Source organism: Heloderma suspectum, chromosome 1 (genome assembly GCF_057233095.1).
Source record: "Heloderma suspectum isolate Gila_16-S chromosome 1, 16-S_ref, whole genome shotgun sequence".
In the NCBI taxonomy this organism is placed as follows: domain Eukaryota; kingdom Metazoa; phylum Chordata; class Lepidosauria; order Squamata; family Helodermatidae; genus Heloderma; species Heloderma suspectum.
The window spans coordinates 240278440-240303683 of record NC_139458.1 but is presented as its reverse complement, the minus strand read 5'-3'; the positions used below and the strand labels follow the sequence as shown (position 1 = coordinate 240303683).

The 25244-nt window shown below is 46.8% G+C and overlaps 1 protein-coding gene across 1 annotated transcript in view; it reads right to left on the bottom strand.

Moving 5' to 3' along the window:
- Positions 1-21859, bottom strand: part of PTCHD4 (patched domain containing 4) — a 109805-nt gene extending 87946 nt beyond the window's left edge. The window contains exon 1 of the mRNA XM_084830290.1: positions 21305-21859. Within this exon, the coding sequence (XP_084686416.1) occupies positions 21305-21853 (549 nt within the window). The 5' untranslated portion in view covers positions 21854-21859. The remainder of the gene's footprint in view (positions 1-21304) is intronic.
- Positions 21860-25244: the final 3385 nt, after the last annotated feature.

Below are 25244 nucleotides of genomic sequence, written 5' to 3'. Positions count from 1 at the left end.
CTGCAGTAAAGACTGATGAGAAGAATTCATTCAGCTTCTCTGCAATTTTCTTGTCCTCCTTTACTTGGCCTTTAATTCCATTTTCATCCAATGGTTCAACTCTCTCCCTAGTTGGTTTCCCGCTTCTGATATATTTCAGGAATTCTTTATTGTTGGCCTTGATGTTGTTAGCGCTACGCTCCTCAAAATGCTTTTTTTTTTGCATCTCTTATAATCCTCTTGTGCAAGCCTGTGCTCCCTTTTGTTTTCCTCACTTGGACAAGACTTCCATTTTCTGAAGGAAGCCTTCTTTTCTCTAATGGCTTCCTTGACACTGCTCTTTAACCATGCTGGTGACCTCTCTTAGATTCAGTGCTACCTTTCCTTTAGCTGAGCTGCTATTATTGTGGTTTTGTGGTTTTGACCTCCAAGCATTTTGAAGGGATTTAACTAGGAATGGGGGAGAAATCCTCCATGGACCCCAGTGAGGCCAGATTCAAAAGAATCTGGCCTCCGGAGTCCATGGAGGATCAAAAGAATTACTTCCACCTCCTGGAGGAATCCTCGCCAGCTGGATCCTCCCCGCCAGCCAGCTCTGGAGCGCCAGTGAGATGGCCACCATTGCCGTATCGCTGGCTGGGCTGATTGACTGTGGGCACAAATGTCATCCACTACACCATTTGCAGCCATAAAAGTCTTAGTTTAAGCTAAATGCAGCCATTTTGGCTTGGAGGCTTCTTGCATTTGCACCGAAACACCTATACATGGTGTCCCTCCCCAGATGTCTCTGGCATGGGTATCTTTTGCTATGGCACTTAGGCTTCCTCGATTGGCTCCTGACTAGCTGAGGGACAGGAGAAGCTTCAGTGGAGTCATCCTCAGAGTCAGATGATGAGAGAGCTATGTCCTTGGGACAGTATAGAAGGGGGTAGCAAGTGCTCCCCATGAGTGAGGTGACCTGTGGACCACCTGAATCTGAGTCCATCTCAGGGTAATGTGGTGCCTCAGAACCAGGGGACATGACACTTATCTGGTTCTGATGAAAAACAGAGATAGAGCTGTGTGTCATCAGCATACTGACAACACTGCACTCTAAATCTCTGAAAGACTTCATTCAACAGTTTTATGTTAAATAGTTTGGGAGACAAGATGGAGCCTTGCAGGACCCCAAAGCATAAAGGCCATGGGGTCAAGCAAAATTCCCTCAGCACCATGTTCTGGAAATGGCCATCCAAGGATTAGCAGAACTACCCAAAATCGTATTACTTATGCCCAACTCAGACAACATCACCAGAAGGATACTAGAAGGTCAATGGCATCGAAAGCCACTAAGAGGTCCAGGAGAATCAACAGGGTCACATGTCTCCTGTATCTCTCTCCTGGCAAAGCTCATTACATAGGGTGACCAAGGCAGTTTCCATGGCCAAGGCAACTTCCATGGCCTAAAAAACAGGCCTAACTCCCAGTTTAAGTGGATCTAGAAAATTGGTTTCATGTAAGAGTGTTTGGATCTGGTTGGCTACCACCCACTCAAGCAATTTACCCAGGAAAGGGATGTTAGCAACTGGCCTATAATTATTCAGATCTTCCAGTTCTAAGGATTTTTTTTTTTCAGAATTGGTCCCACTACTGCCCCCTTTAAGGAGTCTTGGACCACTCCCTCACATAAGGAGGAACTTATAAACTCTCAGATCTAGCCAGTCATCCCTTCCCTAGTAGATGTAATAAGCCATGGGGGTAAAGGGCGAGCAAACAGGTGGGTGATCAAACCTTACCAAACAACCTATCCAAATTCTTGGTCCCTAAAAACTGAAAGTCATTCAACAATATCCAAACAGTCAGTCAGGACACCATCATGGATTGAGTTGCCTGAACTGTGGAGTTCATGTCATGATGAATACAAGCACGTTTGTCCTCAAAAAGTTTTGCAAACATTTTGCAGAGTGTTCTGCCAGGCCAGAACCCCAAAGCCTCCAAACCACTCAGAAAAGCTCAGCTGGATAGCACTGAGAGGTCGCAATGGTGAAGGAGAAAAATCTAGGGCTGTGCACCGCTTCAGCCCGAGGCCCGAACCTCAAGTCAAAGCGGACTGCTTCGGGTCACCTTGAGCCCCTTCCGACCCGGAGTGGGTCAGGGGCTCTCCAAAGTGCTCGGTGCACTTCGAAGCTTCGACATCCCCAGCCCAGCCGTGCTGGCACCACCAGGTCCTTACCAGAGCCGCCCACCTCCTCCGCCTCCACCGCCATCATTGCTGCCATGGTCTCTGCCTCCACTGCTGTTATCGCCGCCACCAGCTCCTGAGGCTTGGACATGCGCAGACTCTTATTGCAGGGAGTCGCCATTTTAAAAATGACCCCCTGCACAACCAGGCCTCAGGAGCTGGTGGCAGTGATAAAGGCGGTGGCGGCGAAGGCGGAGAAGGCGGTGGCGAGGAGAAGGCAGCAGCAGAGACGGTAGCAGCGGTGGTGGAGAAGATGGAGGTGGTGGCTTTGGAGGAGGAGGAGGAGGCAGAGATGGAGGAGGAGGCGGCAGCAAGGTAAGGAGCTGGGGGGTTGCGCAGGGTTGTCGGGGGGACCTGAAGCAGGGTTCGGCATCCAAATCCTGCTTTGGGTTTGGAGCCAAGTCGAGTCCCCCCCCCAAATCAGCCCGAGCCAAATTGGGCCTGCCTCTGAAACCATGAAGTGGCTTCCGAGTTGGAGCGGGGGGGTCCCTGCACAGCCCTAGAAAAATCGCTTCTTCACTGGCCTCCCCGCCCCAAAGTAGGCTTGATAATGAACTCTTATTTGTTTTTGATTGGATTCAGGACAAGTTTTCTGTCATCTCCAGCTTGCTTCATTGATCTCAAATCAGATGTATTCCAGAGAGGTGAATGGGCTCTGCAAAGTGGGACAGACTTTTGCAGGGTATTTGACTTTGATGTAAACTAGTGTGAAGAGTTAAAAACATTATAAAACCATTTATGAAGTGTATATATTGCCAGATAAGAGCTCTCAGTAAGTGCTGGAATGTCTGCCTTGGATCCTGTGAGATTCATTCCATAATGCCACAGCAGCCCCAATTCTACAAGTGGCCAAAGTCAGGCAATATGTTTTGCAGTAACCTAACTTTTAATTTCTCTTCCTTCTGTGGAGAATAATTCCTGCTTCCCATAAATATGTAAGTTAGACTTGATAGAGTGGTCCCAGGTCAGCTGCAAAGGAAATAATCAAGCAGCATATTATACATTCATGCTGAGATATGTCACTGCAGTGGCGAAACAAGTCCAAAACTGGACTGTGGTGAGCCATAAAGAAGGACATTTGAATGGCACTTGGAATGACATTTGAGAGTCTGATTTAAAGCAAATACATGTAGCAGCATTATCACAAACAAGTGTCTCAGAACAGTGGCGACTCCTGTAGTTTTCTGTCATTTTTAGAGATGTGACTGTCCAGAAAAAAAAACCCAGAATAATTCAGGAAAAAAAAATCCTTATTTTTTTCCCCGAAGAACCATTTTTTCTTCAAAATAATTGGAAAAACTGAACAGCTTTGGGTTATGAAATATTTTCTTTTAGAATTTAAGATAGTGTTTATCTATTTAACAACCCAGCCTTTACTCCCCCCAAAATGATTTCCAAAAATGATTAATAAGAACACTTACAGAAAGACTAGAGATGAAAAATGTCTAGAAGTAATGAAACCATGGGGGGAAATAATAATAATAATAATAATAATAATAATAATAATAATAATAATAATAATTGCCTTTTTCCCCAATACTGGGACTCAAGACAGCTTTAGAACATTAAAATTTGTACAATTAAAATCTATAAATAGAAGTATACAAAAGGTTGCATTAGTGGACAATCTACGTCAGAAACTGGAAAGTGGCTGTGCTTGACCTCTACATGGATTTTTATAAGGTTGGCCATGGTATCCTTCTGGATTGCCTGGCTGGAATGAGACTTGGAGGCACTGTTTCATGGTGGCTCAGTCCTTCTTGAAAGGGCAATTTGAGAAGGTGATGCCGGGGAACTCCTATTCGATGCTGTGGCCATTGGCCTACAGAGTCCCTCAGGGTTCCATCTTCTCCCCTATGTTATTGAACACATACATGGAACCACTGGGACAGGTTAGCCAGAGCTTTGAGTTTGGTACCACCAGTATGCTGATGACACCCAATGCTATCTTTCTTTTCCATCTAAATCCAAGGTTTAGATCAGTGTTTGATGTTAGGAATGGATTGTATAAGGGCAAATAAAATGAGACTTAATCCAGACAAGACAGGAGACCCTGGTCAGTCAAAAGGCACTTCAGGAAATAGGGATTCAGCCTGCTTTGGATGGGGTTACGCTCCCCTTGAACACTCAGTTTACACATTTGGGGTGTCCTCCTGGATTCAGCCCTGAACCTCAATGCCCAGGTTTTAGAAATGGTCAGGAGTGCGTTTGCACAGCTAAGGGAAGTGCGCCACCTGCCCCTATTCCTGGAGTCAGATCTAGCCAGGGTAATGCACATTTCAGGGTGCATGAAATGTGTGTGGAAACTCCAGCTGGTCCAGAATGCCGCAGCCAGCCTATTGACAGGATCCAGTAATAGGAAGCATGTGATTCACTTGTTACAACAGCTCACTGGCTACCAGTCTGTTTCCAGGCACAATGCAAAGTGCTGGTTAAGACTAATAAAGTCCTATACCACTTGGGACCAGGCTCTTGCAAAGACTGCATTCTCCAATATGAGCCTTCCTGCATTTTAAAACCCTCAGGAGAGGCTGTTCTCTCAGGTCTGCCACCATCAGAGGCTCATTTGGCAGCAAGGTGAGACCTCTCTCACCTCTCTCAGGGCTGCTCCCAGGGTCAGGAACTTCCTGCAGAATGGCTAGGCTAGCTCCAAGCAAAGACATCTTTATTCACACAGGCTTTTGGCTTTTAAACTATATGAAGTAGGTTTTAACAGGTGGGTGCTGCTTATTTTCTTTTATTGATGCATTTTTAATTGATGTGTTTTTATGTTTTAATTATAATTTTGTATTTTATCTTATATTTTATTGGTATTAGCTGCCTTGAGTGCTGTTTGTATTAGAAAGTCAGGATATAAATTTAATAAATACATATGTAATTAGTATCAATTGTCCTAGAAACTAAGGGCAGGCAGATCAGAATGAAACCTTTATTTTACATCCAGAATTTATTTTTTATTTTTTTATTACATTTCCATAGCCAAAGCTCTCTGGGTGGTTTACAGAAATTAAAACATTAAAATACAATATAAAAAGTTTCCATTTTTATAATATAACACCAGTCTCACCCTCAACCAAAGGGACATTTGCAAAAACATTCTACCTAACATAATTACCTGTAACTACAGTCACAGAGAGTTGGGAAGGCAGGGGTTAAATTGTATAAAATACATATGAATGTGTAACTTCCATCTTTTATTACACCCAGACCCCAGTGTTCTTTCCTTCCTGAGGGCTGACATGTTGCAATCAGGGCTGGCATTTATTTCAGCCCTGCTCAAAATCCTGAAGTAGGGCTTGCCATAATATCAATTTCACAGGCAAGTTCATATATGCAGAAAACCCAGCCATTCGGTGAGATACTTCATAATTTCCACTCTCCACGTTCCTTTCATACATAGACTCATAGAATAGTAGGGTTGGAAGGGGCCCACAAGACCATCGAGTCCAACCCCCTGCTCAGTGCAGGAATCCAAGTCAGAGCATCCCTGACAGATGGCTGTCCAGCCTCATCTTGAAGGCCTCCAGTGTGGGAGAGCCCACCGCCTCCCTAGATAGCCCACTACCTCCCCTCTGTTTTAGAAAGGCATGTGGTGTGCAATTTTAGCTTGCTATTTTAACCGGTCTCTGGGTTTTAAAAAATATTTTTAATATTTTGATTGCTGTTGCATTTTTATTATCTGCAGCTGTTTTTGTATTTTAATGTTTAGTGTTTTTGTTCTTATATTGTCAGGATTTTTCCATTGTTAAATTAATAGTTTCTGTTGTGAGCCATCTTCAGCTCCTAGGGGGAAAGGTGGAGTATAAATGTTTTTGCATGAATGAATGAATGAATGAATGCTGTGTTTTAATCGGTGCACGTCACTGATGATTGCTTCCAGCTTTTGACAGCCTCCAATCCTTAGACAATATTACCTGGCCTGTGCAAAGACTGAAGCCTTCTTCATATATGTCCCAGGGCTCCACATGAGTAAAGGGAGGTGAGGACATGCCACTGCCCCTGCTCCCAATATTATGTCACCGCACCCCCCCACACACACACTAGATTGCCCTTTGTTTAACCAGAAGTGTGTTTTTGTTGGATAGTTTTGGCTGGAAAATCTGAGAGTAAGAATAACTTCTACTGCCTTGTTTTAAAGCAGTTTCATAACCCTGAGTTTCAAACAACCTGAGGTTCAAATATGGTTGTTTGAATCTGGGCTGGTTATAGAGTTTTTTAAAGGGGAAAGTAGGCAGAAGAGCTGAGAAGTTGATTGTGGCAGTGGCACTGGGAGAAGGGTGATTAATGCTTTCCCTTTGGGCTGTTTTGCAGCTACTTTTGTCCCACTGACAAGAGTTGACCTTTTTTCCCTGAAGGGTGAGAAAGCCATTAACCCCTCCCGCCCTCCAGCACTGCTCTGCCATCAACTTTACAGCCCCTCTCCCTGACCGCATTTCTAAAGAAATAAACAAGTGAGCCTAACAGGCAACTGATTAAGGACACTGGACTACACTGCCAGGTTGTGATATACGACTGTTTTTCTCTCTCAGCCATCCTCCCCAGACAATATAGATGTAACACTGAACTACTTTGCAGGGTTGACAGAAACTACATTCTTTTAGCCATGATTCCCTTGCCACAACTTTCACTATAACTATAATAACAATGGACTTTATTTGCATTGTATCGGCAGGATAATTTAAACATATTTATATACTTTTAAAAAATAGAATTTTCACATAATGGAAGACCAGAGTTTGAAAGAGCGTGGATTCTCCTTTGTTTCTGAGAACCATTTTTTTCATGTTACTGTTCACAGCTACACTAAAATCACGCTGCACTAAGGCTACAATTCTGTATCTGCTCAATGGGACTTATTTCTGAATAGACTTAACATGCAATTGTTCTGTAAGATCCTGGATTTCTATGGTCAATAAGAGGTAATATCAAACTGTGGCTTTACAATGAAGCAGGAAGCCCCTTCTCCAGACACCGGGCCAGTTTGCATGCAACCATCAGCTAGAATTCTGGCTTGGCGGAATAAGCAAGTGTGCTGGTGCTGGCTTCTCGATCGCTCCCAGACACTTCTCCTGCCAGGCCGTGGTTTGTTTAGTATTATGTCTGAACCAGGATCTCTAGCTTGTTTCTCTCCTAACAAACAAGAGTCATTACCCAAGAACAAACCCTGGCTTATGACTTTGTCTTGGTAGGAGAGGGTGCTAATACTAAACAAACCATAGACAGAGGGTGCCTGGTTTGTTCAGCCGCTCCTGCTGGAAGGAAAATTCTGGCTTATCGTTAAGGGCAAACCAGGGCACTAGCTATGTCACTGTAGACTTCTATTGCCTCTATCAGTGGCAGCTGGTGAAGTCTGGAGTTGGTGGGGCCAATTCTTTCTTTTGCTTGTGCATAGCGTGCATGGCTACAACAGTTGTAGTGGCACACATGTACAGCACAGATGTACTATTTTTGTGTGTGTGTGCACACTTTTTGGTAAACCTTGTACAGGTGAGTTCCATAATTTAGATTTCCCCAAGTTAAATGCAGACATTGACTCTGGAAGTATTATTATCAGCCTCCTCATTTCAGGAAGAATTTGATGATCCAGATGCTCTAAGCCTGGGTGAGCTCATGGATACATCTCCTGGCGCCCACCAGACTACCTGCCTCTCCTGGTTTTAATTTTATTTCGTAATATTGTTTTAACTTGTTTTTTTTTAACTGGGAGATTGTCATACTGCAAAGCAAAGTGCTGTCCTTTATTTGGGTTCAAGATCTTTATTTGGGTTCAAGGGAGTGTTTTTTATGTTGGAGCTCAGACTCACCAAGATCCAGGATCTTACAGACCCTCTGCCTTGCACTTAGGTTCTTAGGCTAGTTACTTTTCTGTTAGTCTTGCCAGTTTGCTTTCTGGGAAATGGGTGCTTTGTGACTGGCTGTAGTGCATCTGGTGCTGGAAGAGAGGGTGAGGAGTGAGCTCCCACAGTTGTGTCCTGTACGGTGTGCTGAATGCATAAAGATTTGTCTTAGAGATCTGTGTTGCACAGTTAGTAGATTTTAGCAGGCTTCAGCTAACAAAAGTAGGGCTCATTCCCTAGATGAGCCTCTCACATAGTTTTAATGTGTGTCAAGCAAGTGCAGCAACAACTGTACATATGCCTGATCACCTCACCCATTTGAGATAGGGAGTAGTATCTTATCTCACCAGTGAGTGGGGAGGCTCTCATTCCTAAGGCAACTAATTTCCCAGGCTGCGATGCTTCAAGAACCTTCAAGACTATGAGAGAGGGCTATATAAGTTTGAGAACAACACAACCAATTTGGTCTCGCTCCAAGGGAGATAGACCTGCTGGCCTGGAGAACCTTTGATGGGTCCTGGAGAATGTCTCATATATTTTGGAGACCCAAATATACAACCAGTTTGTGAGTGCCAGCTTTGTCAACTGGAGGGACATAAGCTTTCTTTGCATAGTCTTTCTACCTCCATATATCATCTTTGTGTACTTAATAAACTGTTTAACTCATCCATTTGTGATTTGTCTCACTTCAGTACCCACGGATCTGGTTTTACTGGGACCCAAATTAATCAGGATCCCATAAATCCAAAACACTGGCCAGGCCACCAGTGGCAGCCTTTGTATGAATGAGCAAGCCCTTCCATGGCAGCCACTGTATGAGAGTGCCCATGATGCTGTCAACATTCCGAATGTGCCCACCAATCCAAAAAGGATTAGACCCTGTTCTAAGTAGAGAAAACTGTTTATTTTATATTGCTTTTCTCCTCCACACACACGCCTCTCAGAGTCTTCTTACTAATTTCCTGTCATTTCTTCTCCCATTCCCCTTTCACGCTGAGCTTGTATTCTGTTCCCAGCAGCCAGTTTCTTTCCTCCCTCCTTCCTGCTGCTTATTCATTAATTTCCTCCTTTTTATTCCCATTTTAAAATCAGCATCACCATAAAAAAAAAACTTAGCCTTGTTCTCTACCCAAATCCCACTGCCACAGCTGCCTGTGCCACGTGCATGGTGCACCCATGGCACAGGCTGCTCAAGCAAAGAGACACCGGGCAGCACTGACGCCCAGCTGAGTGTCAGCTTAGGCCCACTGGTGGGTCCCACCCCACAGTCTGAGCAACATGGGTAACACTGCATGCCGAACAAAAGCCCTTGGCCGGCACGTCCCCCTGCAATGCATTTTCAAAAGCCCTGATCTGCCACTCCTCTGGCAAATGACACACTTCTTGCCTCATCATCACACTGGGTCCAGTGCTCATCCCTTGTTTATTTGCAGTTTTGTAAATAAAGTTAGGCACCCCAAGGCCAGGCTATGACGTACCTTTGGGATTGTTAAATCCCCAAGAGATGAAGGAGGGATGTCCCCTGACACAAAAGATTCCAGGCTGCAATGTCTGCATGAATTAATACGTAGCCAACCTGATACCGTTTCACTCCATTTCCCCCGGTGACCTACATTACACTACTTTTATCACGGTGAATGAAATTATACCAGTGACGTACTTCTAAAATACTTATTATATAAACAAATTATAAATACTGATTTATAATTACATATAATACTAGTTTTATTTTCCAAACTGAATACCAAATTCCATATTTCCTAAAGATGAAGTCTCACCTACAAAACCAATATAACATATGAACACATTTCCACTGTTTTCTCTGCTCATGCACAAAGTGTTTCAGTATCAGCACAGTACAAACAATCGCCATATTGGGAGCTGTGTGAGGCAACAATACAAAGCACCACCCTCCCAGGACCCCAGTGCAGAACAGAGTTGTGAACTCTGACTGAAGTTATACCGGGAGATTTCCTACTCCCGTCCCAAATACCAAACTGTTAAAATCCCCAGGAACGCTTTCAACTAGAGCTGTGCACGGACCCCCACTTCACTTCAGATGACGGTTCAGACTTTCCAAGGCAGCCCCACTTCAGATCAATTCGAACCCGATCTGCTTCGCTTCAGATTTGGGTCCGAAGTGAAATTCGGATATCTGAATTATTCAGATTTGATGTTTCCCCATTGACTTGCATTGGCAAATGGAACCGGCCATAACTTCTTCTGTTTTCATGATATATACATGGAATTTGGGGATCTGTCAGCCCCCATGGAGCTGAGTCCACCTGCCAAATTTTAGAGAGTTTGTCCTAGTAGATTTTGTGGTAGGCACAGGTAAAATGTGCTGTTCTAAGAAACTCAAACTCAAGATCACAAAGGGATAATCTGAGAAGTCAGGCGTTTAAGCAGTGATTAGGAGGAGGTCACTATCCCTAATCTCTGCTGTAGGTTTCTTCGAGGTACAAATAACCCCTCTCCCCTAGTACTGCTTTCCTATTCAGCTCTCTTTGGCTGAATGGTATACACACGTTACCTGGGAAAGCAGGCTGGCAGAGGAGGGAAAGAGGCAGCTATGGGCAAGGGCGCTGGCACAAGGCTGGTGGAAAGAGAGACACCCGTGGCTGGTACAGGGAGGGCACCACCTGCCTGTTAAGGGTGGTGTGACACAGCAGCTTGTGGTAAGGCACCACAAGGTCCATCAGCCTCTTGAACCCCACATTTGCAACGAGGCTGAATGGCTGATCATCCAGTGCCACCATCTCCCTGATGCAGTTGGTGATCTGGTCAGGTGTTGGAAACCTCCGCCTGGTGGCCCCACACTTCCCCCACCCCATTTCCTCCATGGTGGCCTGCCTGAGACTCTTGGGTGTGAGAGATGGAGAGCTTGCAGGAGTTTCAGCACCACCAGCTTTCTGCTTGCCCCTGCTGCCTGGCTGCTGGGACGTGAGGGCCTCTCCCCCGAGCAAGACCGATTGGTGCTTCCTCCATAAGTGCAGGAGCGGGCTGCTGAGGCGTAGTGCCCTGGCTGTTTCCCCTGCTCAGCGACGCCTTGCATTGGCAGCACACGGCAGTGCTGGGATACACTCCCACCTCAGAGTGGTCCCACACGATGCTGCCCTGCCATTTCTGTGGAGACTGCCACCACCTTGAGTCTCAGGGGTCACCACAGGAGCAGGGGGAACAATGGCAGAGGTGTCGGGTGCTGGAAACTGAGCCTGAGCCTGCTGCTCATCCTCCCCCACACCTCTGAGGATCTCCTCCTCTTGACCCTCCACCCTGCTGAGGACGCCAGACACCTCTGACATGACATCCATCAGTGGGCTCCCCTCTTCCGCTGCAGAAGGAGATGCTGCTCCTCTGGCAAGGCTGCTACTGCTGCTGCCTGCACCGGCCTCCTCGAACAGTGGCCTCCGGGCACTGCGACTGGCCTCTGCACTCTGCTGCCTTGCACCAGGACGCATTATCTAGTCCCAGCAGCATCTCACCCACCTCTGCCCCTGGCAAGACCCCCAAAATGCTTCGAATTGGGCTTGCTTTGCCACACAGTGTAATATTAAATTTAAATAATATATGTTAACGTGTGTAGTGCTTTGCCTGCTGTATTTTGAAATGTGGACTTGTGTGTAGTGCTTTGCCACACACTGTTTGCTTGACTACAACACAAGCGCGCGCACACACACACACACATGAGCAAAAGCAAATACAGAGTTACCTACAAGCAAAGAAAAGGGTTTTCAATGTATTTATTTTATTAGGGAAAAGATATAGAGTTCAAAAATGGGAAGGGAAGGAGTACAGCAATTGAGAGGGGTGGGGAGAGCCAAGAACCAGGAAAGGAAGGTACTTATTTTATATATATATATATATATATATATATATATATATATGTATTGGTGTTGGTGTTTATATAAAGGATCCAGAAAGAAAGAAAGAAAGAAAGAAAGAAAGAAAGAAAGAAAGAAAGAGAGAGAGAGAGAGAGAGAGAGAGAGAGAGAGAGAAAGAAAGAAAGAAAGAAAGAAAGAAAGAAAGAAGAAAACTACAAAGAAATGGTTGAATTGAGAAGGTCGGGGTGGGGGGAGAACAAGGCAAGGCAGGAAACTAAGGTACTTTTTTAAAAAATGTTTTTTTAAATAAAGAATCTAGAAAAGAAAGGGAATAGTTGAATTGAGAAGGGCTGGGTGGGAAAGAAGAAGAATGACAAAACTGCAGTACAACACACACACACACACACACACACAGATTTAGCCAACTAACCAACTCTAACCAGCTCTCTCACACACAATGAAACAAATGCAGACTGATCTTCAATATATAAAGTATCCCCCCACCCTTCCACCACTGTCACTGATTGGATACTGCTGGGTTACGTTCAGCCCTAATTTGGCAACTAGAGTTGCTATTCGCCAAAGCTCACCATTTCCCTATCCCTCCTCCTCTCCCCTTCCCCTCTCCTCCTCGCCCTATCCCTGATCTTTTGCAAGTTGATACTTTTAGAGACAGGCAGTCTAGGCTTCTGAAGGCTTCAGAATAGCTCCGAATCTCCAAGGTGGACTGAGGCACTTCGGCAGTGACCTGTTTCGCTTCAGACCACCTTGGTGCTGGTTTGATCCACTTTTAGGGATGTTGGAGAATTTGGCCACGGACTCCAGTGAGGCCAGATTCTTTAGAATTCTTTAGAACCCAACCCCCGGAATCCGTGGCGGAATGGAGCAATACCCCCCACCACCCCGCAAAGACCCCACTGGAACAGACCTACCTGGCAGCGGATGCGGCGGCGGGAGCGGATGCAGCGGGTCGCCTACTGGCCACTGCCGGGCTGCTGCGGCCATCGTAGCAGCAGCCATTTGCGTCCCTGCATTAGGCCGTGATAGGCTACGTAAACACTTACGTAGCCTATCATGACAAACAGCAGGGGGGCAAATGGTGGCTGCTATGCCATTTGTGCCCCCACTCTTTGCCGTGTTAGGCTACGTAAGTATTTACGTAGCCTATCACGGCCTAATGCAGGGACGCAAATGGCAGCCACTACGACGGCCTGGCCGGAGCTGCCGCGGAGCGGAGCCAGCTGAGGAGGATTCCGGTGGGGAGGGACAGATCGCCTCCCCCCCCCCAGCGGACCCAGCAGCGGACTGGTAAGTGGGATTCGTACATCCCTATCCACTTTGGATCTCAACGAGGCACCCCCAAAGCAGCCTGATTTGCTTTGGTATTCAGATTCAGCACCAAAGCGATGCACAGCCCTACTTTCAACGATCTCCTGGAGATAAATGTTGATTCCTGGAAACTCCAGGGGTGGCAATCGTAGCAGAACTGCAAAAATTTATATTTTTAAGAACATTCATGCTTTTCAAAAAACTGCCAAGAAAGAATGATTATTAAACACTTCAGAGCCTTACATAGCCATGTAGCTAGATTCCTTAGGCCACTCACTATCTCACACCTTAACCACAAGGTTTCTGTGAGGGTAAAATGCGGTTGAAGGAATGACATGTCTGCCACTTGGAGCTCCTAGTTAGGAAAGGACACAAATCTGAACATAATTTCTTGAACAGAGGAAAGGGGGTCATCTTATTTTATCCTTACAACAACCTTGTGAGATTTAGGCTTAGTGAAAATGATTTGATAGTTGAGAGAAGAGTTTAACCCAGGGTTCCATGGTCTATACGCATCTACTACACCGCACTGGCTCATGTTCTCAGATCTTGCTATGTTGTATCTTCCTAGAATATAGGAGGAGAAAATAATTTCCTATTTCACCATGTTGCATGAATACATTAGAGCATCTGTTCGTGCAATAATGTTGAAAGCAATAATCTCTGATTAGTTCTACTATGAGCTTATTTGCAAATTAGCTTTTGTTGAGGGGAGGAAGAGGAGGTGGCAGGGGTGGGGAGGAGAGGGAAGGGAAGGGAAGGTGCAACAACAGCAGGGTTGTGTGTGTGTGTGTCCACCTCAATCAGCAGGACACCTTGTTCCACCCCTGTCTGCAAACCACACATAGAATGTCACATGTGCCAATCACACTTTCATATACACTTTATTTTGCTGAATATACATACAGCTAAACTAACATACATGCCATTGTGAAAAGATTATAATATACACATATGGTTTGTATTTTTATTTTTGCAGCCCTAGACAGGGAATTAAGCAGGGAAACCTACCTTAATTACTGTGAAGGATTTCTGGTTTCACCCCAACCACCCTGCAAGGTAGACCAGGCCAAACTTGGCCACAAGTTCCCCCAAATTAACCCAGTAGCTCCCTTCCAGGCCAACAGGCACTGTATTTAGCACTGACTTATTCAGGACACACCACACCAACTGAAAGTTGAGCAAAAGTTTATTAGGGGAAGGGAACAAAGAGGAAGGAATAGGGAGAGGTGGTTACAAGCAAGGTACAAATGCTAAACAAAACCAGAAACGCCAAACACCAAGGCACACACTCCCAAGAGCAAAACAAGAAAGCTAGCTAGTCTACCCTATACATACCAAAGTATGGGCCTCCCAGGATAGCCATCAACCAGCAGCGCACCCTAGTACCACCAGGGCCAAGAAGAGACACCCGCCCCTTCTCCAGCCCTCCTTTTATTGCCCAGCCCTAGCAACCCAAGGCAGATTCTAGGCACCCAATCCAAACCCAGGCCTGGGACACCCTACTCCACCCTCCAGCGAGGTTGCATCTTCCCACCAGGCACGGCTGTTATCATTTTCCCAATTGGCTGGGCAAATCGTGGCCTTGAGCTGCAGGCTGAGAACAGCTAAAAACAATCAACCTCCAGGTGGCTGCCGCATGCGTGACTGCCCCAGTGGCCCTCATGGCCCCTGCTCTACTAACCCATTCTTGACAATTACATATACTTCACTCGGTGATCGAGAAACAAAAATTAAAAATGCATGGCATACGCCTGACTGTTGGTTATGTGGTTAAGTCTATTGTTCTTTATAATGAGGGAGCCCCAGATCTACTACTCTATCAGAGGAGGGGTTTAATGCCTTGAATTTGTTCTTATCCAGGATACGTTGTACAGTTCAAGCACAAGGTGATACAGGACTAGGGAAAAGATACCTGGCAAGGAATACAGTCCAAGAGATCATGTAATTAGAGTTGTTTTAGCCATAGTCCACCATAGAGAGGTGGCATATAAATGAAACGAAACTAAATGTTGTAAAGAAGATAAAATGTGATTTTAAAAAACATTAAGGATTTGCTTCTTCCTAGCCAGCAAAATACCAGTGAGCAAAATAGCAGTTGTAGCAAGAGACTAGCTGGTAGGGCTCTCTGGAGCACCCACTGAAGGCAGCAGGGAGATGGGGGCAGAGGGAGAGTGGCACAACTCACCGCTCCTCCCCACTGCACTGCCTGATGTGGGTGCATGAGCCTGCATAATGGTAGGGCTGGCCTTGTAGTTGGTATATCAGTCCAAGCTGATAAAAGGCACTCTTTACCACAAAGGCCACCTGTGCCTCCAGTGACAATGATTCAAGAGTACCTCCAAAGTATGAATCTGATCCGTTAGGGGGAGTGCAGCCCCTCCAGAACCGGTTGATCACCACTTAGCCAGGCAGATGAACCACCTGCTCACAGTACCTCCATCTTGTCTGGACTGAGTCTCAAGTTTATTAGCCCTTGTCAAGTGAGGCATTAGTGCACTGCCTCACCTGGATTTGATGAAAAGGAGAGATAAAGCTGTGTGTCATCCATATATGGGTGGGTGTCATCCTCAACCCACATCTCTGGATAACTTCCCCCAGCCATTTCATGTAGATGTTAAACAACATGGGGTCCCTGTGGAACCCCATAGCATAACTGCCAAGGCACAGAGCAATAATCCCACAGCACCACCTTCTGGAATTGGCCATCTAAGTATCAGTGAAACTACTGCAACACAGTACCTCCAACACCCAGCCCGACAGCCTATCTAGAGGGATACCATGGCTGATGGTACTGAAAGCTGCGGAGAGGTCCAAGAGAATCAACAGGGTCACACTCCCCCTGTTCCACTCTTATCAAAGGTCATCCTACAGAGTGACCAAGGCAGTTTCTTGTAATGTTCTCTGTAGACACACTTGGAGACTGAGAACTCCTTTCTAAGGGCCAATTCACTTTACTCTGCAGTTATGTTTACCGCTGAGCCTCGTGTGGCGCAGAGTGGTAGGTGGCAGTATTGCAACCGAAACTCTCCCTATGACCTGAGTTCGATCCCAGCGGAAGCCGGGTCTTGGGTAGCCGGCTCAGGTCGACTCAGCCCTCCATCCTTCCGAGGTCGGTAAAATGAGTACCCAGCTTGCTGGGGGAAAGGTAGTCACGACTGGGGAAGGCACTGGCAAACCACCCCGCTATAGTCTGCCATGAAAACGCCAGCGCAAGCGGCGTCCCTCTAGGGGTCAGTAATGACCCGGTGCTTGCACAGGAGGAACCTTTCCTTTCCTATGTTTACCACAGGCATATTGGAATTTGCTATGGTGAAGACATAAACATGTGAAGAGAAGGCATCTGTCTCCAAACATGTGGACATACATCTTCAAGCCACAACTGAATGTTCCTCATTGGCACATGTTCAGTGCATGCTTACAGACACATTTCACATTTCATGATGTTCACCACAACAGTAAGCACAGCACAACACAATTATGTAAGTCACCCCATAGAAGTGGTGCTGGATTCATTCCAAGTTCAGAAATGCAGATATCAACCAGCTACATTACCACTTAACCAGCTTTTCCTCTTAAACTAAATTAACTCCCTACTATGCTGTCTCCTTACATCCACTGAATGCCCTACCCACTCATGTGTCCTGTTTTAATAACTGCTACACACAGCCGTTTCTTCATTCAAAATGTGCTAGGGCAGATCTACCTGTACCCAAAGGTGCTTCATAGGTATCCAGAATTACAGAAATATGTTCAGGAGCAAGAGACAGTGGGCTAAATGCAAACATTGTTATACAGTTAAAATTCCCCTAGAAATAAATGTGTTTTCATGTTTTATAGTTTGCTATAGAGAGTTGTCTCTCTGTTTATTCTTGAGAAAAGGAGGTTGAATAGACAACGTGCTTTCCTTCAGCAAATGAAAGGATTATGCAAGTTTTGTTATACTGACCTGGTAAGTGAACAAGCATTCTGTAAAGTCTGCATATTGTTCCAAAAAAAATAAAAGGAGGAGTGTGCAGCATGAGCACACAATCAATCTGAGATGGACTTAGCACACTGCCTGCCACTATTCCTTGAGTACTGCATTTGTTTCACACATTTGCATACTGCACTTCAGCCAGACAATTTCCAGGGCAGTTTACAACAAGAGTAACATAATAATACAATCATTATAAAATCACACATAAACATAAATAATCAAGACCAGTAATAAACGCAGCATGTTCCCATTTAAAAACTTACAACTTAAAAAGCCTGGGAGAACAAAAAGGTATTTGCATGGAGCCAAAAAGATAACAAGCTAGGCATCGCATGAACCTCTCTGAGGAGGAAATTCCACAAATGGGAACCACCACTACTGAAAAAGCTCTCTCCCCTTTCGCACCTATATCATGCTGAGTGCACCTGGAGGAGAATTCTATCAATGAACTCAACACACAGGAAATCTGATGTGGGTCTGGGAACAGGTGATCCTTCAAGTAACCATGTCCCAAGCTGTGTAAGGCTTTAAAGGTAATACCTTGTATTGTGCTCAGAAATTGACCAGCAACCCGTGCAGTTCTTTAGACACTCAAATAACATTTTCCCATTGCATGGTCCCAGCTAATAGTCTAGTGGCTGTGTTTTGAACTACAGTAGCCCCACAGACAGCCATTACAGTAGTAAATCCTAGATGTTATGAGAGCATGGATAACCATGGCTAGGCAATCCCTATCCAGGACAGAATGCAGTTGCCATACTAGCACTGAAGAAAGGTGCTCCATTCCACAGCAGCTACTTGAGCCTCTAGTGACAAAGCTGGATCCAGGCCTCCGCAAAGTGTGAACCTGATCCTTTCGGGGAAATGCAACACCACGCAGAACACTATCTCCTCAAACAGAGAAATCAGCTATTCACAAGCAAAGTTTCGTTGTGACTACCTTAATCTTGCCGGGATTAAAGTTCAGTTTATTAGCTCTCAGCCAGCCTTTTGCTGACTCCAGAGAGCAGTTCAGCACTTCCATTGCCTCACCTGATGTAGAAGAACATAAGAAATAGAGTTGTTTGTCATCCACATACTGGGGACCTCTCACCCCACATTCTTGGAAGGCCTCCCCAAATGGTTTCATGTACATGTTGAAAAGCCTAGGGACAAAATGGAACCCTGCGTGATTCCATAATAGAAGTGCCACAGGGCTCAGCAGCAGCCCCCCAGTATCGCCTTCTGGAATTAGCACTCTAAGTACAAGCACCAGAGCACCATGTTTCCCATTCCCACTCGGAGAGCCTATCCGGAAAGATACCAGGGTGGATGGTATCAAAAGCCACTGAGAGTTCCAGGAGAACTAACATGTTTGCACTCAGGTTGACCGAGGCAGTTTCCTATGCCAAAACCAGGCCTGAAACCAGACTGAAATGGGTCTAGGCAAGTTTTATCAAGGAATACTTGGAGCTGTCTGGCCCCCACTCACTCAAGCAACTTGCTCAAGAAAGGGATATTTGTAACTGACCGATAGTTATTACAGACCAAGGGGCGGGGGGCGGGGAGGCAGGAAAGGCTTCTTTTGGAGCGACTTCACACTACCTCTTTCAAGGTGGCTGGGACTACCCTCTCTCATAAGGAGAAATCAGTTACCTCCTGGGCCTTGCTGGATAAGCCCAGGCTGAACTCCTCCAAGCACCCTGTCCACTTCCTCAGGCTCCAACAGTGGAAAGTTATGCTACAACACAGGACTAGCTCTGGCTGCATTCACATTTGTTGTCGTTCAGTCATTCTGTCATGTCCGACTCTTTGTGACCCCATGGACCATAGCACGCCAGGCCTTCCTGTCTTGCACTCTCTCCCGGAGCGTGCTCAAGTCCATATTCATATCTTTTAGCCTTGTGATATGTACCATGGGGTTTTCTTGGCAAGAATACTGGAGTGGGTTGCCATTTCCTTCTCCAGTGGACCACATTTTGTCAGAACTCTCTGCCATGACCTGTCCGTCTTGGGTGGCCCTGCACGGCACAGCTTATGGCTTCACTGAGTTACGCAAGCCCCTTCGCCACAACAAGGCAGTGATCCATGAAGGGGTGCATTCACATACTGATCTGCAAAACTCATGACATCTAGGTCATGGGAGATGTGAGTGATACTACCCTCAAAGTTTCTTGCAAACATGTCATGGCACGCTTCTGAGGGCTCTCGCGCTACCCCTGTAAGCCTAGCTGAAGTAGGCCCAGGACCACCAGGGAAAGTTCTGCTGGAAGACTCCCTGGAGATGCAAAGGGGGCTGAAGTATTGAGTCTTCCCCACCATCACTGCCACGCAGCAGGCATGATAATGTATGTGGTTGCTTCACACTGAGTTTTCACCAGCTGCATTCCAGTCCTCTCGCTACCTGCTTCATTGTCCCCTGCTCCTCAGTGAAATGAGCAAGCTGCAGACTGGGCATTGCATAGCAGGAGGAGGCGCTTGTGAGCTATTGTGTCAACTGCTCGAGTCATTTCTATATTCCACACGAAAACTAGGGCTTTATCAGGAGTGCCAGCGATGCTGGCTGGAGATTCCCCCACCGCCCTTAGGAATCCCCCTGGGGCCAGACCATTTTAATGCGCCCAGAAGCCATGCGGAGGGTAGAAGCAGCTGTGCATCCTCACAGTCTTCTCACCCAGTCAAGAATGCCAGGAATGACCTGCTACATGTGTGAGCTGATGAAATATTGGGGCCATCCCATGACTGTGAATATAATGCCCAGGAGGCAAAATCTGTTGGCTACAGCCCTGTCAGTTTTGTATTTCCAATCAACAAGAAAGATTCACTAAGGACAGAGAAGTAGCCAAAAGCTGTCTGATGGTTTCAAAGTTAGTATTTTCCTGCCTGGCAAAAGCAAATCTTGTGTATTAATGAGAAATAAGCATAAGCCATTCTAGAATCTTCAGTTCCAGAATTTAGAGAAAGGGTCATCTTATATGTTAGATTTTTCCTACATAAAGGAACTAAGTTGTGTGTGGGGAAAATGCAGGAACATTGTGATATCTGAAGTGTGCCATGGGGTGTTTTTCCTACTGCACTTAGGACATTATGCACATTTCCCCCTATGGAGATTATTTACTGTAGGACATTATCCCATATGGGAAAATGTAATATATGAAATGGCACAAAGAAACATGTAGGGCACAATCTAGCAAAAGCTGGGCTAAAGGTGGGTCCCAGATCTGAAAAGGCTGACGGCTACTGATGAAGATAACAACAAGCTATGCAGTTATTTTCAGACAATCTAGGTGAAGGCTGCAATTCCACATCCACTGATGTCAGTGGTAAGACTCCTACTGGTATCAAAGGTTATAAATTATACCTGAAATTCTGCCTGCTGTTTCTGAACTGTCTTTCAAGAGGTGTCCTAAAATAAATTTGCAGGAGTGGAGAAATCTTGCTGAGCCAAGAGGAAAGTCCATAGTCACATTTTTTTGAGATTCAGAGCAAACAGGGGAGCATTTCCTTCCTTGGAATATGAAATCTTTTAACTAGTTACCTGGGGGAAAACTTTCAGTCTCCTACCTTCATTGTGCTTTTACTCAAAAATTGCATTGATGGTGCAATCCAATATGCCAGACCAATTACCAGTGGCAAGGCTGGTCATTCTGACATCGGACTTGCCACTCAGTCTCTAGGTGTGCAACTGATGAAAACAATTCCTAGAATCACTGCAATACTTCTGTAATTAGCACAACAGAGGCTTCCTGCAATACAGTTCAGGGAAGCCTCTTCTGGACCACATTAAAGGTATATTCTCATGCCAAGGAGAGTTTGCCAAAGAGAAAAGATGGCCTTTTCTAGACAATCTCTAGTATTCTGATGCAGACCTCTGCTAGCTATCCTGTAATGGATTAATCCTCAAGTACAAATAGTGTTGCAGAGCATTATGCCACTTTTCAGATGATTTACAAACTGCTCCATTTCCCCCCTCCCTACTCACCCTTCTCATTCTCCTCGAGAATATCCCCAAGTGGAAACGTGTCATTGGGTGCCTTATTTTTAAAAAACAATGACAACGACACAGATATGACGACGATGCTTCTCTTCGCTGTTTGGGACAAGAAATGAAGTGCTGCCTCTTTAATTGGCAAAAGCATGCAGTTAAGAGCATACCTTTAATTTAGTGTTGGGATAGCTCACTTGCACCCTGGCTGTTGTCTTATTGGAGAGGGCAGCCTGCCTCAGATCCTCTAGCACTGAAATTATATCATCCAGCACGCATTTCTTGTCCTGATTTCTCAACACACACAGATGGGAAAAAGTATAATTATAGCCTTTGTGGTTCACCTTCATCTCCAGCACAGCTCGGTGGATCTGCAGCAGCCCCGCAGCCTGATGCAGGATGTTGCCCCCGGGCTGGGAGAGGAGGATCGCCCTGCCATACCTTCCCGGGCTGTGCAAGTGCGAATAGAGCTGGCTCTTGGAGCGATCGAGGGGGAACAGGCTGTTGGCTAAGCGCCTCTCGATCTTGGCCAGGCTGTGGCTCGGGGCCACCAGGGTCTCCAGGTCCGTTTCAGGCTGGAAGCGGCTGAGGACGCTGAAGCCGAAGACGACGGTCAGCACTGCGGGCACCGTGAGGAAGAACACCGGATGCCGGCTGACGAACAAGCCCAGCTTGCGGCAGAACGACTGGAGCCCTCCGTGGATCGCCTGCCGCAGCATCCTCCTCCGCCGCGAGCCCGCTCGCCGATGCTCCCGGCCGTCTTACTAGAAAGCACATGTGACATCGGGAGCGCCTTGCCCGTCGGCGTCCCGCCGTGGGTGCCCCCCTCTCCCTCCGCTACTCCTCCGAAACACTGCAGCAAGTTGCAGCACGGCGACCGAGCATTGATCAATGGGCTGCGTGCGTGTGTGTGTGTGTGTGTGTGTGTGAGCGCGCGCGCTGGGGGGGCACGGAGGGGAGGGGAGGGGGCGGGGGAGGGGAGGGGGCTCCCCTGGGGCTCCCCTCGCTTCCCCCTCCTCCCCCTCCTCCCCCCTCTCCCGGGCCCCGCTCTCCCCTTCTCGGTCTCCTCAGCCCCAGTTCCACCGCCGCCTCCTCAGCGGCCTGGGCTTCTGCAGCAGACTCCGCCCGCCCCCTTGGTGGCGTGGTCGTGCGGAGCCATCCGAAGGGGAGGCTGCGGGGCCTCGGTTCTTGGAGGGAGCCCCGCGCCTTCAGCGGGCTGTTCGGGGCGGGTGGCGGCGGCGAGAGAGAGGCGCTTGCTGGTGCAGGGGGGCTCTGGCCTGTTCCTGCGGCAGGAGGAGGACGAGGGGATTCCTCTGCGAGTGGGAGGCGAGCCCGGGGACGGAAGGGGCAGTGCGCGGGGGGGGCTCGCCTGGGGACCCCCGGCCAAGAAGCATCCCTGCCTACCTGGAGCTCGCCTCTCTTCCCTTCCGATGGACGGAGGGGATTCCGGGAGATCGGAAACGGGGGAAGGAAGGACGCTGCTGCTGCATTCTCACCCAGCCCGCTCACGCTGCCGCCTCGCCCGCCCTGGCTCGAGAGATGCGGCACCCCCGAGCTGCAGCTGTGGACTCCGCCTGGCTCGACTGCAGCGCGGCTCGAAGTGATGCAGAGAACCCCCTCCATCGCTGTCGCCCCTTCCTTTGTCTCCCCAGCCCTCCCCCTCCCCCGCGACAGGGGACTGTGGATACATGGGTGGGACGTAGCCGACGGGCCGCTGAGATACCGTTCTGTCGTGTTAAGGGGGTGGGTATTGGCCCCCAGCGCACACAGTGTGTGCAAAATAAAATGTTATTCTTGGACGGAGAGGAACTTGCACCACTCATCCATGCTTTCCTAACCTCCAGGCTTGACTACTGCAATGCATTCTGGGGGGGGGGGCTGCCCTTGAAGTTAGCTTGGAAGCTTCAGCTACCGCAAAATGCTGTTGCATGTCTCCTTACCGGTCATACTCAGCTAATTTTGTTCCAGCTGCAGTGGCCACCAGTATGTTTCTGGGTTCACTTCAGTGTGCTGGTGCTTACATAAAAAGCCTGTTTGCAGCCAGGGTCCCAAATGTCTCAGAGAGAAGCCTTCTTTATATTGTCTTTTATACCAGCTACAACATTCTTCACAGGACCTGCCTGGAGTTCCATCTCCAGGTGAAGACTTTTGCAGCCAGGAGCAGGGGCTTTACATCAATTCCCTGAGGCTGTGGAATGAACTCCCCCACCCCTCACCCATAGCAACACAACCCCTCCACATTATTGGCCCTCCAGTGCATCTCTTCCATTTTGTTTGTTTTTACTAGTGCTGCTTTTTCTGTTTTATTGTCTGTCTTGAGTTTGGTTTATTTTGGTCTATTATCCCTGTGGGCTGCCTTGGGAGCTTGAAAGGCAGCTCATGAATTATTTTAATAAAATCAGGGCACAATCCATCCGATCCGCCCTCAGTACTCATAAGCCTCCAAAAGCGGTGCATTTCAGCTAGATGGCTAATTTCGCCTGTCTAGTGGAGATTTCGGGGAGGAGGAGCGGAGGAGGCTGGGGAAGGCTGGGGCTAGATCAGATCTCTACCTCCCCAGTCTCCCCCCCCCCTACACACACACACCCTTTCATCACCTATGAGCTCACATTTGTGAGCTCAGACCATCAGCCAGCTGAGGGGGTGAGGAGTGCAGGGGGTGCGGAGCACAGTTTCCTGGCTCCGAGCTTGGAGTCAGGAAACCAAAATAACCTATTTCTCCCAGATGCTGTCTGGGGCCATAGGACTGCTTTCCCCATAAATCAAAATATTAAAGTAGTATGTGTATACATACATAGTTACACACATATGTAACACAATGTAACATAAATATATGTAACAAATATATGTAACACAAATCTGCACAGACTCACGCAAATGCCAGAAACTTGGAATGCTGGCATTTACCAGTAAATCTTCACAAGCTCCAGTAGCAAGGTTGGAAATCTCTATGTCACAACCATGTTTTTTGGCATTTATATCCATGGCAAGATCAATGTCCTTTATCTGTGATTTATGGATATGAAGATGACATTTGGATATTTGCTGAACATGCTCAGTTGGATGTAGCATTTACCAATAAATATCAGAAAAGCCTGGGCATTCAAATCTACAGACATGACTGTAGCACACCAAGCAGCCAGTCAGCTGAATGTGACCACATCATGAATTTATATAAAGGCATTATTATACTGGCAGTCTTATTTTCAATCCCTCCCCTAATAATCCCTAGAATGGAATTTGCTTTTTGCTGCCACTGCACACTGAGCTGATGTTTTCATTGAGCTATCCATCATGATCCCAAGATCTCTTTCCTGGTTAGTCACTGGCACTTCTACTTCAATCCCCATCAGTGTAAATGGGAAGCTGAGTCTCCCCTCCCCCCTCCCGCCTTTTTTTTTTTTTGTCTCCAGTGTACATGACTATACTTCCACTAAACTGCATTTGCCATTTTATTGCCCATTCACCCAGTTTGGCAAGACCCTTTTGCAACACTCTGCTTGCATTTTTACCGTCAGGAGTATTGGGGTGTTATCTGCAAACCCAACTGCTCAGGCTGACTCCAAATAATTTATGAATGTTGTATTCATTTATTCTATAACAGAATTTGTTTTTTAATGTACAGTCCCAATACAGAGCCTTGAGGGACCCCACTATTTATTTCCACTATGACAACTGACCATATAATCCTAAAGCCAATCTGCATTAGCATTTTAGTTCAGTACCGTAACGTCTGGCTCACTCATGCAGGACATGATGCACTCTCCAGACCATCACCCTGATGCTGTTCTCCCTCAGTATTCCATTTTCCCCCAGACCACTTTCATGACTGTTTTTCAGTGATCGTGGTTCCCGTGTGCTACTGAGTTATGTATGTTACAACTTCCGGGATTCTAACCCTTAGGAGTGGGAGTGGCCTCAAAGCTGCAGAACCTGTTTTGCAACATTTTTTCCCACCTTCTCCTTTGATCTCAGTCAGGGGAGGAGTGAAGGGAGTTATGGGCATAAAATCCATGGGCTGTCCTCAATTTCCTCTGCTTCCATGACTGGGTGGGGGATGGGGTTAGTTGGTTAGCCTATGTGTATGTTTGTAGGCATGGGAGCTATGTT